General features: G+C 38.2%; 1 protein-coding gene across 6 annotated transcripts in view; it reads left to right on the top strand.

Moving 5' to 3' along the window:
- Positions 1-12237, top strand: part of LOC134515466 (uncharacterized protein F13E9.13, mitochondrial-like) — a 55192-nt gene that overhangs the window by 17077 nt on the left and 25878 nt on the right. For 5 of the 6 annotated variants that reach the window (XM_063334466.1, XM_063334468.1, XM_063334464.1 and 2 more), the window contains 3 exons: positions 1662-1789; positions 7687-7782; positions 8632-8748. In XM_063334466.1, coding sequence (XP_063190536.1) covers positions 1662-1789; positions 7687-7782; positions 8632-8748 — 341 coding nt within the window. Of the gene's footprint in view, positions 1-1661; positions 1790-7686; positions 8567-8631; positions 8749-12237 lie in introns of those variants that run through there. The other variant, XM_063334467.1, reaches the window with a different exon arrangement.

The raw sequence follows: 12237 nt of genomic DNA, 5'->3' as shown, positions 1-12237 counted from the left end.
TTGTGTTCTATGATTATCAAACAGAAGGAACTTATGACAGATGAATGCAGTTTCTTTTCTGATGATATTTTGTCACAACTGTCACATGGTACTTTCAGCTATTTAGATGTCACTCTTTGGGTTTTTTTTTCCCCAGAAGAACTGCTCAAGTGTTATGTATTATACATGCCAAATAACCTAATTAAAATGTTTGTGTGTAGTATGTGGGTAATCATGAGAATAACCAAGTCTGGGAGATCTTAAATACCTAATACACAGGTAATACATTTCAAAATAGAAAGGTGACAATGTAGCATGGTAAAATTAAGCTTTTAAGGTCCTTTCAGAGTGGTTTCTTTCTGATTATTTCTTTATATATATGTGTGTGTGTGTATATAAAAATACATTGCATTAGACCTCTTTGTAAAACAAAAACACATTGCATCATGAGATATTTTTTTTTCCTTTGTCTTGACAACTGATGAATTGATGTTTGGATTGTACTTCCTGTTGTTCAAAGGGTTTGCTTTTTAAGAAGGGGAAAATAGTTTTTTATTTCAGGCAGATTCATAAGCTGAGAAGGAAATGTTAAGGGACTTGTTGGTTGAGTTTTTTCATGTAGAAAAATGCTCCTGTCACTGACAGCTGCTAGCCTTCTCTTCTTTAAATGGGGAAAAACGATCTTTGTAGTCTACTTGCTGTGTTATGGCTACCCTCCACGTGCTAGTTTTAGGGTGCCTACTACCCTTAAGCCCTCTTTCAGCCTCATTGTATGTATTAGGTACTTAGGCCTGCCTGTCTCCAGCTGCAGAAAGGGAGTTAGTGTTCTTCCTTTTGCATCCGTTGCCATGAGCGGAACGCACTGCACACATGTGCTGCCTCTGAGTATGGCCAAAGTATGGTCCCCCCAAGAGCATTGTCCATCCAGGCTGATCCAGGAAAGAGGTTGGATCCATCACCACTCATCAGTGCAGCATGCTGGCCATAGCCATTGTTTTCTACTTAAATGGAAATATAGAAACAACAAAGTTAGGTGTTGAACCAGCAATAGCTGGGATTCTTTCAAAGTTTAGAACAGTTTATATTAAAAGCTGCCACTGCTATAGGTTTCAGACGACGTGTGTCACCCATGTATCAAAGACCGCTGTTGAAGAGCTAGGTTGCAGGTAATTGCTGTGTAAGATGATTCCTGTGATTATATCATAGGTAATAACTATACTTTCTGTTAGCTGGACTTCGTGAAATGAAGTGGAGGGTGTTAATTCTGTTCTAGGCAACAGAACCTGATTTATGAATGACTGCACATCCACAACTCCCACTTGAAGTCAGAGCGCTGTGTGTGCTCAACATTTCTGAAATACAGGTGCTCGACTTCTAAGCAGCTGTCTCAACTGACACTTGGTAGTTCTCACTTAGCGATTGCTCTTTAGAGACGGGAGACCCAGAACAATAGACCGATCAATTATGGTTCCCTGATGGAAAAGGCTGGGATTTTTTCCTCTTGTTCGTAGTGCAATTTTACTTCCCAATTTAAAACAGGACTCTTACCCTCTCTCACAAAGCATGCCTCTGGTTGTTCTGACAGTGGGGAAGATGAAGAAATGCAGTCTAAACATTCAACAAGATGGATAACAAATGTGTGTGCCGACAGTAACCACAGGGTACGTTCCTGCTGTTGACAGTGCTCACGCTCTGACGGCAGATGTCAGCGTGGCCGAGACCGCCTCGGCTGCCGAGCTCTTCCTGGCTGATGGGGTTGTACTGACTGGCACGGCTACCGGATTGCCCGCAGATCCTCAGGAGCTGAAAGGTGAGAGCTGTCATACGAAGGTCGGACAACAGGCAGTGAATGAGCTTCTGGATTAATGTAGAAAGAAATCTATATATCCGCTGTTCCTTAAGGGGGGGAAAAAGAAAGAAAAGAAATTCTCGCAGTAGGGTTTGATTTGATACAGCAGAACAAATGTGATTGAGGTGCTATTCACATTGGCTGTCGCATGTTTCTAAACAACAATTTGACAAGACAAAAATTAAAATTCTTCTAAGCTTATGTAACACTGAATGATGCTGAGGCTTAAATGAAAAAAAGTTAAAAATCTATGTAAAAGTATGTAAAAAAAAAAAAAACCTCTTCCATTAAAAAGTCGTAATATAAACAAAACCTACTTTATTGCCTTATTAGAAAACTAACTAACTATAAATCTTTCCATTGGAGAGTTAAGCATTTTTATCTTTCACAATGAGAATGGGAACCCTCCAAGAAAAGGGGCATTTTGTTATGGCAACATTCAAAACAGTAATACCAGGGAAAGAACTGCTTAGAAGATTTCCAGAAATAATACAAGTTCATTGGAGAACAGAAAGATATTACATCAAAATAGTTTTTAAATATTGTGGACTTTTTATCAAAGAGTCATTTGACCTATTGACCTTTGCAAAAGGTTGTATGATTCTTCATATTTTTATATTGGCCTAAGTTTGGGCTGTCTTCATGAAACCAGATTGCTCCCGTGCTAGAATTAAAGTTCTGTCTTGGGGGCATTTAATTTTCATCACTAATTTTAATTTAGAATAATGGCTTGAATTTCAGCGTCTCACTACATAAAACAGAATGTGTATTTTTTAGGTTTTACTTTTTCTGACATGCTTTAACTTAGCACGTTTTCAAGTTCCAGTGCAGAGTGTATTGTATTGAACTTATGTTAGCCGATCAAGGTGAAAAATGTACTTTACTTGCCATAGATACCTGAACCTCAAACATCTTCTGGAATAACATGAAATCATTCAGTGTTTTAAGGTTTTATCTAGATCATATGTGCTTAACAGCATTTAAAATTAATGTTGAACTTGTCAAAATGGGTTCTTATTTCATACATATTAAACTTGCTGTGAAATAATAGGTTATAAATGACTACGCTTCAATTGCCAATGTTAAAAAAAAAAAAATGATGGCTTGGTGTGAACACTGAGCTCTTGAATCAGTTGGGTCTTTTGGTGTAGTAAACTAGAAATGACATGGAACAGGTGACCCTGAAAGTTAGGTGTATTTTAGAGACTGCAAAATTTTGTTAATCTAAAACTCCATCCCTGCCTGCAATTAATGTCCCTGTCGCTGTTAATGCAGATTAAATAATTTTTTTAAAGGATTTGGTAAGTCTTAGGGCAAAATCCTAGGTTAAATTCTGCTTTCACAGATGCACGTGCAATCTCTGTTGATTTCCTGCATCAGAGAGCAAAACGTGACCTCTAGGCCCATAGGCTTTTTGTCACAGGTCCCCAGCCAGACAGCATCATGGCTTCTGTTTTTCTTTTGTGTGAACAAACACGTCAGTCTCTGTCTTGTTCTCTTTCTGGTCCCAAAGAACAAAATGAATCAGAGTTGGCAGCTGTAATGAAGTACACACATTAATTTTGTGTTTGGATTTGTGCTATGAAAGCAAGAGTCTGCAGATCATGGGTTTATTTTACTTAGGTCACAGCATTTTGGATGTCAGCAGGCCCTCTCGTGAGAGGGATGTTGGTTTAAAACAGTTAAGAGAAAAACTTAAAAATCAATATTCCAGGGTACAAGGAAATGACAAATTAGGCATATCGATGTCAGCAGATTCTTAAAAGGAATCAGATCTACACTCACAAAGTTGGTGTTGATGTGAGTGAAATCTTGCATTTCACGAATTTATGCAGCCCTGGAAGTGCTGTATTACGATGATACACACAATTGGGCACCTTTCATCACACTGCAAAGCATCTCTTGAAAGCAGAACCAAGAGACAGATGAGATTTTTGTCATGTCTTTTTTTTTTTTCCAGCTTTGTTGTGCAGTAACAGAGAAGTGTTTTTGTCTTTGTGTTGAATTGACTGATTTGTGATGGGGTGTGGGAAATGAGTGTTTCCCTGTCAAGCCAGAGAACTGCGTTCAGTAGGTTTTTGTTTGTAGTTTGTGTTGCTGCCTTCTTGCAGGCGACCATCAGCATTGCTAGACTATCAGCATTGCTACTCGCAGAGGCTGGCAGGCTTTGCCCCAGGGCTCCCTGCGCATACCAGGGCACCAGTGATCGATGGAGTACAAGGTCTAAAAGTCAGACTTCAGGTTATTAAGGAGCAAAGCAAATGGCCTCAACTGAGTAACCTGTGGAAAACAGGGTACACCATGAAACCCAACAGCTGGCTGTGACTGTCACCTCCTTAGTTATTGTTCGTAAAAGGGGCATCAAGACTGATTCACCCTCTCACCTTTTGATAGTACGTTTAGGTCAAGATTGGTACTTTTTGTAAGCCCTAGATTTAATGACAGAGAAAAAGTCCTTTGAATTAAAAAAACTAAAACATGTTACAGTGGAACATTACCATAAACATAGCGTTGTGTACAGTACAGTGATTACTGCATATGAAAAAGCTGTTAAAGAAGAGTAGTTGAGCAAGTTATTGGCACAGTGGTGCTTATTTTTACACTGCTCTTCACCATTGTTTTCAAGCTAGGAGCACTGGGCCTTTATTTCATGTAACTTTGCGTACCATAGTTCAAATGCTTTCATTGTGCTTTGCAACCAAGCACTATTTCATTTGATTTTATTAAAGACATGTCTGCAGATGTACTGTCACAAGAAAGAGCACAGTGCCCTCTAGTTACAGTTTATTGAAATGGAGAAATGTGCAAGTTGTGTAAACTTTAGGATCTTGTTACTGTAGCATCACAAAACTGTCTCCTTTTCTCTTTGCATCAAAAAAAAATATAATCCAAAAAAGAAAACCAAGAAAGCTGAGAGACTTAAAGCAAAGCTCTGTGTTTAGAGACATCTTGACAGTGACTGAACATTGCCATGCAAAAAGCGTATCTCACTGCTGTTGCTTTATTTTCTTTCACAAGTTAGAATTTGTATTAACACAGCCAATAGACACATCACTTTCTACTAATCAACTTTAGGCCTTGATGTGCTTGGAAATGACTTAAAAGTAGCATCTGTAGCATACTTAATTAGGTAACCCAGTCTCATTGCAGATCTGAGCACACCCACTGTCATTCTTCACATTGTCAATCTGAATAAATCTCCAGCACAGGAGATGCGTGCGGACTCCACGTGTCATGTATGGATCGCAGCAGGAGCTGGATACCTTGCTACTCTGGAAAGCCTCGAGGTTTTTTTTAATAGTGTCACAGCACTCTCAGGTTTCACTGGTTTTTACTCTTTGCCTGGTAGGGCTGAGCTGTTGTCTTACACCCATGTGATCATGCTCTGTTTAATTATTTGGCTCTTCATTTTTCCTGCTGATGTGAAATAATTATAAAACAACTACCTGCTAATGTGCCTTACGCACTTGTTGTAAAAACAAATATTGACTTGGAACGCAGTTCCTCTGGGAATACAGTAAAGTACTGTTGCACAAATCTGCGGTCACTTGTAGCACCTTAATTATGCATTGCTATCTATGTAAAACAGATATGATATTTCTAAGAGCACATAGATACTATATAAATAAAATTCTGAGTTTTCTAGAACAGGATTTCAGTAATAATGCTATAAATAACTAAAAATGAATTATTTTGTTGCTATAATCAGGATGACAATAAGAATATAAAATAGGCATAGAAATAACTAAAGTTTTAATCATATATGGATGATCCATCTGATTTGTTTAAAATTTTCAATAGGGACTGTGTGGACTGGTTTTATTTTTGCGTTAAAATCTTTGTAAGAAGGAGTTATTGTTCCTAGATGGAAAAATGGCAGGGCATGTGACCTAAGAAGAGATTCGAGAGCATTTTAACTGATCGCCTTTCTTCAGTGAACTAGGAAGGTGATAAATAATTAGTCTTCCCTGAAGCATAATTAATAAGTTAGGCTTCTGATGAAACTTCATTTAAACAAACAGTGTTTTGAAGCAGTCTTTTATATGTTGCATATATGCTTTCCCTAGTTACCTCAAGCTCTAACCATCTTACATCAGGTTATCGCCAATTAAGGCAATTCATATGTTTTCAAAGGTCACAAATAATGCCTAACAATATTTCTCTAAGTAAGCAATGAAGCATCCAGTCCTACAAGTGACTCTTAGGATGGCTGGTTTGAAATGAAAGGATGAGAAGGATGCTCAGTAATTCTTGAACTGGGCTTTTTAATTTATTTTTTTTTTTTTACCCCGCAGAGCTGGTACTGACACAAGTTCTGCAGAAAATACTCTAATAACCTTTTATTTTCTCTGGGGGAACCTTTCCATCATCAAAACAGCCATCCCCTTTTGTTCTTATTATAAAAAATGTGAACTACATTAACTGAGCCATAGACCCGTTTCTGCACGGTCAGGTCTGTCAGAACGCGTGCATTTCACAGTGCACCTGATCACCTGAACCACGGACAGAAATCCACCCCTGTGTGTGAGGAATGAAATGGATCTGTAATATTTTGAGCCCTGTTTTGATATGTTGTCTATTTCTCCTTTTGGAGCCAGATAGAGGGTCAGATAATTAAGTAAGACATACTGTATATAGGAAAAATAATTGGCTTTTTTTTGTTCCATTGCCATTTATGGAAAGAGAAGTAGTCTTTATCAGTACTGTCTTTGCTTTCTGGTAAAATAGCCGGAGCTATCGGTGTAGTCTCTTGACCACTGCTTGCTTTCCTACTTCCAGGTCCCTGAAATTTATCACAAAGTAGAGAGTACATTCCCTTTCTGTTCCCTGTGAATAAGGCCCTTCTTGTTTCTTCACTGAAGATCTTCTACTAGTTGTCAACATAATATAAATTCAGCAAGGAGACCTGGCAGAAATACACACCAGTCCAACTACCATTATTGTGATTTAAACCGATGACTGAAGAATTGCAATGAGCACAGCTCTGCTGAGTAGTTCGGCCGCTGTAATGATCTCACCAGACTTGCAAAAAAAGAATCTGAGCTGATACAATGAATGGAAACAAGAATGGCATCTTATTCTTGTAGCTATACTTTGATTACTTCGTGGAAAGATTGTGGGAGGTGATTATTCATGTCTTAAGGTGGGGGAAACTGAGAACACAGTTAAGACTCCACATGGGGCATGACAGCCCACATGGTCACTCCAGCATCAGTCAAGGCAATGGACCTGGTTTGCCTGGAATCCATATGGAGCGTTACTGCAACGCAGTAGTAAATGATAGCTCCTTTCCATGCATGTGTAGTACCTCAAGCACAACGGAGCCTCTAAGTGTGATGGTAACTGTCAGAGTAAGTAAAAGGGTCTGGTCCTGCTGTGCAAAAACGTCCTGCATCTAGCATGTCTTCTTACCAGGGATGTGGAATAAAAATGAATTTATGAGGGAATATAGTAAAATACAGTACGTTCTCTGCCAGCCACTTCAACTTAATCTTGTTTAAATCTTGTTCCTTGAGAATAAAGAGGGGTACAGGTGTGGTACCAAGACCCAACTTTCATGTCTTCCACAGCGCTGAAATCATCCTCTGATGGTTTCCCAAGAACATTCTTCTGCAGTGTTTCATACAATGGGATGCAAAATGGAATAAAAGTGAGATTTTTTTTTCTTAACAGCTGTTCAGAGCTAAAGGTGGAATATTTTTTCTAGATAAGTTGTTTCATTTTATACTAGAAGTAAGAAATCCTGTGATCATGAGTTTGTTGATACCTTTCTTTATGTTGAAAAACTAAGCAAATTAGGGTCTTGATAGAATTTTAAAGATGGAACTTAACCCTAATTTTGGTTTTCTTCTCTTCAGAGGTTAAACATGCTGTGAAGATTCCTGTGCTGATTGGGTCTGGAGTGACTATGGAGAATGTGAGGAATTACTTGGATGCAAACGCTCTAATAATTGGTTCGTATTTCAAGAAAGAAGGTTATTGGGCAAATGGTGTTGATCCTGACCGAGTAAAGAAATTTATGGAACACATAAGTAAACTGAGAGATTGAGTTTGTCAGTAAACACTATTTTTTTTGTGTGTGTGTATAAGTGCAGTATGATACATTGTACAGAATTAAAGCACAAATGCGTGCTTGAATGGCTAATAAAATTAAATGAAAATGCACATCATCTCCATAACTAGCTGGGAAACATGGTGACCCTTTACAATAAACTGGTGCTCTGATGTCTGTTTCTAGGCAGCACGTTTCTGTGGTACTCAAAGCCATCATCAATGCAAAACCAAGTCTTCGAAGGCTTGTGTAATACATTCTCTCCTATAAGCAAAATGCTTATGTAGTTTAAGAATTTGTAGTAAATATTCATCACAGGTGAGCTGAATTTTGTTTTGCCTGTGAGTGCAATGGGATGCCCTAAGTTTATAGCTAAGAGTATTGTAAATTGGACAAGTTAATTAGCCTTTCAGTTTCCCCATCTGTAAAATGATGATAATAGTACCTACATCACACAGGGGTTGTAAGACATAATGAATGAATGAATGTACAGCACTTTCATCTCCTCAAATGAAGGGCTCTATTAAAGTTCAAGATCATTATTTTTTCATTAGAATTGTGCATTTATTACAAAAATGTAGTAATTGTATACTGTACAAAAATTTAAGATAATTGGGAAATTGATTTACTTACAATACTTATTAGAGAATAAATGTAAATATTTAATTACATTTTAAGTAGAGCTGGAATTTAGTCAAAATGTTTTTGCAAAAATTGGAAATTTTAATAAAGGCTTATTGTTATTTTTCAGCAAGCTCCCACAGCTTTGTACCTCTCCAGACTAGTATTAGTGATGTTAAAAACTGCCAGGTTCCTTCCAATACACAAGGTGTAATTATGATGGAAACCTTTCTACCAAAGCTGACAGGTAAACACAGATTTTCATTATTCCTGTAAAATGTAGGAAGAAAAATATGACAGTCTCGTGTGTGGTGTGAGAGATTCCCCTTGAATTTGATCTTTTATCTCTAAGGACATTTAAAAGAACCCAAAGAATACTCGTTATGTCATGGCTGCATAAAATGTGGGAATATGTTTTCATTCCTTGGGACTGGGAGCTAGACTGGGACTGAGGACTGAGATCCTCTGGGATCTCTCTGTCTCTTTCCTTGTCGTCTATGCATCAGGCTTCTGCTGATGCTAATGAAAGTTATATTGTAGGTATCAAAGCAAGCATACAAACATATTTTGGTTGTCAGCTGGCAGAGTGCCCATGCTTCTCTGGACAAAAGATACATCCTCCTTCCAAAGACAAAAAGATTTTCAAGAAATTTAGTTTCATTAACATAATGGTGATTCCAGAACATTACGGTATGAGGTGAAGTCTTCTCAGGTTTCTCTTTTTTTCCGGACTAGTCTGTCTCCCACGTGACTCCCATCAAAAGCAGTGAAATATCTTTGGTGTGCTGACCTCCTGGAAAAGAGATTCTTTACAGTTTGTGACAACCTTGGCATTCTTCTGCTTTTCTCCCTTTTCCTCCTAAATACGCTGACAAAGTTTCAATGCATAGAAATCCTTTCAGGTGCCTGTTTATTGTGGCTGGCACTACTTTGTCGAAGTCCACGTTTGCACAGGCATTTTAATCTGCTGTGTGTTTGGACTTCCATCAAAACCAACACTTCTGTCCCGACCACTTGTCGCCACCGTTTCCCTTGTGCCAGCGGGAGCGTTCACGTGGCCTCATAGGGACCAGGAAACAGATTCCAGCTGAAAGCTAACCCGGTCTTGTACCAGCTACACTCAGCGTGTGTGGGGGAGAAATTTAGGTCATCATCCTTGTTCCTTGCATCTGCAGCTCTAGCACCAAGCTGCTGGTACAGGCAGTGCAGAATTATTTGAGGATCATGAAGATGCTTTTTATATCTGTCTTCCACACGCTCGTTCACCCACAGCATATTTGCCAGGTAAAACATTGATCTGGTTTAGTCTTTAAGTTCTTAGCCTGAGTAATGACTGCCATCTTATGCCCTCTTTATTGTGAAAAACACTACATTAAATAAAAAAGAATGAATTTAGATATCGGTAATATCAGCGTGCTTAAATCAGTACATATTTTTCACTTTTGTGCATTTAGGTCTGTTTCAGGCCTTTCACAGGTTGTGTGTATTTCCATACATCATTGCACAGAAGATTTCATGATGGTTGTCCTAACACATATTTTCCTAATACAATTGTTACCAACTTTGAAAGTTATTTTTGGTAAACCTGTAAGCTAGAAAGGCTGACGTAATCAGTGAGCAGTAGCCAGTGCTCTAGTGCCGTAAGAGTAGTAGTAGTCAGCTGAAAACTACAACTGATACACTGGTAAGGATTGTTGAGTGATGATAATTATTTTTGAAGAAACTGATTACAGTTGCCACAAGTCACATTCATCACTGTGAGTGTGAAAATATAGTGTGTTACCAGCATGTTTCTTGAGTTGGTTTCTACTCATTCACATCCTAAAAACTCGGAAGTGACTGGAGCTCAAATGGGTTTTTATCTGAATAAAAGGGGCGGTAAGTGAGAACGACTTCAATGCTGTATGCAAGGTCTAAATGAAGTAATGTCACACACAGTAGCCTTTGTAAGACAAAAACCCTAATGAGTTGGTATAATTCTCATGAATACCATAGACAGCACTTTCACTGTCAGGATTATATTTGACACACCACAGTGTAACACTTACGGAAGGAACAGGCCATAATTTGGGTCTGTATTGTTACATATCAATGGTAAGTGCAGAAATTAGGGAACAGAAGTAAAGGAAAGCTGATTTTAAAGCCTGGAAACATGACTGATCGCCAGCTCTTTATCATTCTTTGTGCTGAAAGTATTTGTCTAGCAGCATTAAGCATCTGCTTGGCTGTTTCACGCAGATGCTGTAAGTAGAATTTGACCTTTTGTTCAGCAAGTGCTTGAATATTTAATGTAAAAATATTAAGTTATCAGAAGGGCTGTCTCTTTTGGGAAGACTGTTCAATTTTTACATAGCCCAAGTTGTTAAAGTACTTTGGAGCATGAACGACTTCAGAGCAGAACAAAGCAGGCAGTGCTAATGTGTAGAAACTCCAGAAGTAAATAACAGCTGTTCAAGAAGACTTCTATTAAATATGTATTAATTAATTTGAAGTGCATCACTTAAATATGTGAAGAGATTATCTTGTGTTAATTTACATTAAAACACACAGCACTTGTTAGCCTCATTACAGTATCCTAAGTATATCCTAAGCTATCACCTTATCCTACATGGAGCATTTTTTTGGGTGTTGATTGCTTTCGATTTGCCCTTTTAAAATGTCAGATAGTGGCCTCTCTTTCTTGTTGGATCTCTTGGATCTCTTCTTCCTCTCAGGTTTTGCTCTTGCATAGTTAGTGTACGTACTTGTGTCCATTCTGTGCTGAGCAGAAAAAGACTTGATTGTGAAAATGTAACAGTAATTGCCCATATTCCCTAACGTGCCCGCTCCAACTTCGCGTGTGGTTCTCGCTGTCAACTTATGAACCAGCAGAGAGAATGTAAGTGTCCATTTGTACAGCAAAATGATTTTACATGAAGATCCAGTATCACCTTTAGTACAGGAAAGATACCTAGTAAAATGGGGGTCTCTAATGAAATCATAGATAAATAAAACTCACCAGTAATAATAGTAATGGTCTAAATAAATTTATAAATCTTAATAAACCCTCATTCCTTTCATAAAACGGAAGTCTTTTTATCTGGACCTAGTAAGACAAATAGTTTTTTATCTATTTCGGTGACGAAAATATGTAAGTTTGTAAGACTTACAGATAATTCTCAAAGATTTTCTTCCCTGTGTCATTTAGGCAGCCAGTCCAGCTGCTAGGCTGTTTTTTGTCCCATTATTTTGACTCTGCAGACTCCCTAATTACAAGTTGGAGTTCAGTTCTTGTTTCCTGCAGCTATTCCAACAAACTCTGCACTGGGAGGAAACTGAGGAATATAAAGGACTTGCAGGCAGGTTCTGGCAGAGTAGGAAAGGGGAAGGAAACCAAAATATTTCGCTTTAGCAAAATCTCAAAGTCCATGACAAATCGCTACATTGAGTGGTTCTCTTGAGAGAAGTTAATGGGGATGTGATTGCTATATTTTCAGGTTGTTTGCAGCCTCTTTGGTTAAGACTTTGTGAGTTCACACCTAGGTTATATTTCCAAGATTGTCTCTGCTGGAATGTGTGCATAGGGAGGCATTTTTTCCTAAATGAAAGCTAAAGTTTTGCAGGATAGTTATGGCAACAAGGGGTGATATCTGTAGCAAAATCCAGGCTTGAAATTCACAGCTCTTGGGTTTAAGAGCAGATTTATATGTATGTATCTTCAAAAAAGAAGCCATTAAGGGCTTCAGTTACTTTGCTT

This window comes from Chroicocephalus ridibundus, chromosome 4 (assembly GCF_963924245.1).
Source record: "Chroicocephalus ridibundus chromosome 4, bChrRid1.1, whole genome shotgun sequence".
NCBI lineage: Eukaryota > Metazoa > Chordata > Aves > Charadriiformes > Laridae > Chroicocephalus > Chroicocephalus ridibundus.
Note: the sequence above shows the minus strand (reverse complement) of the source record. Positions and strands in the feature narration are given on the sequence as shown.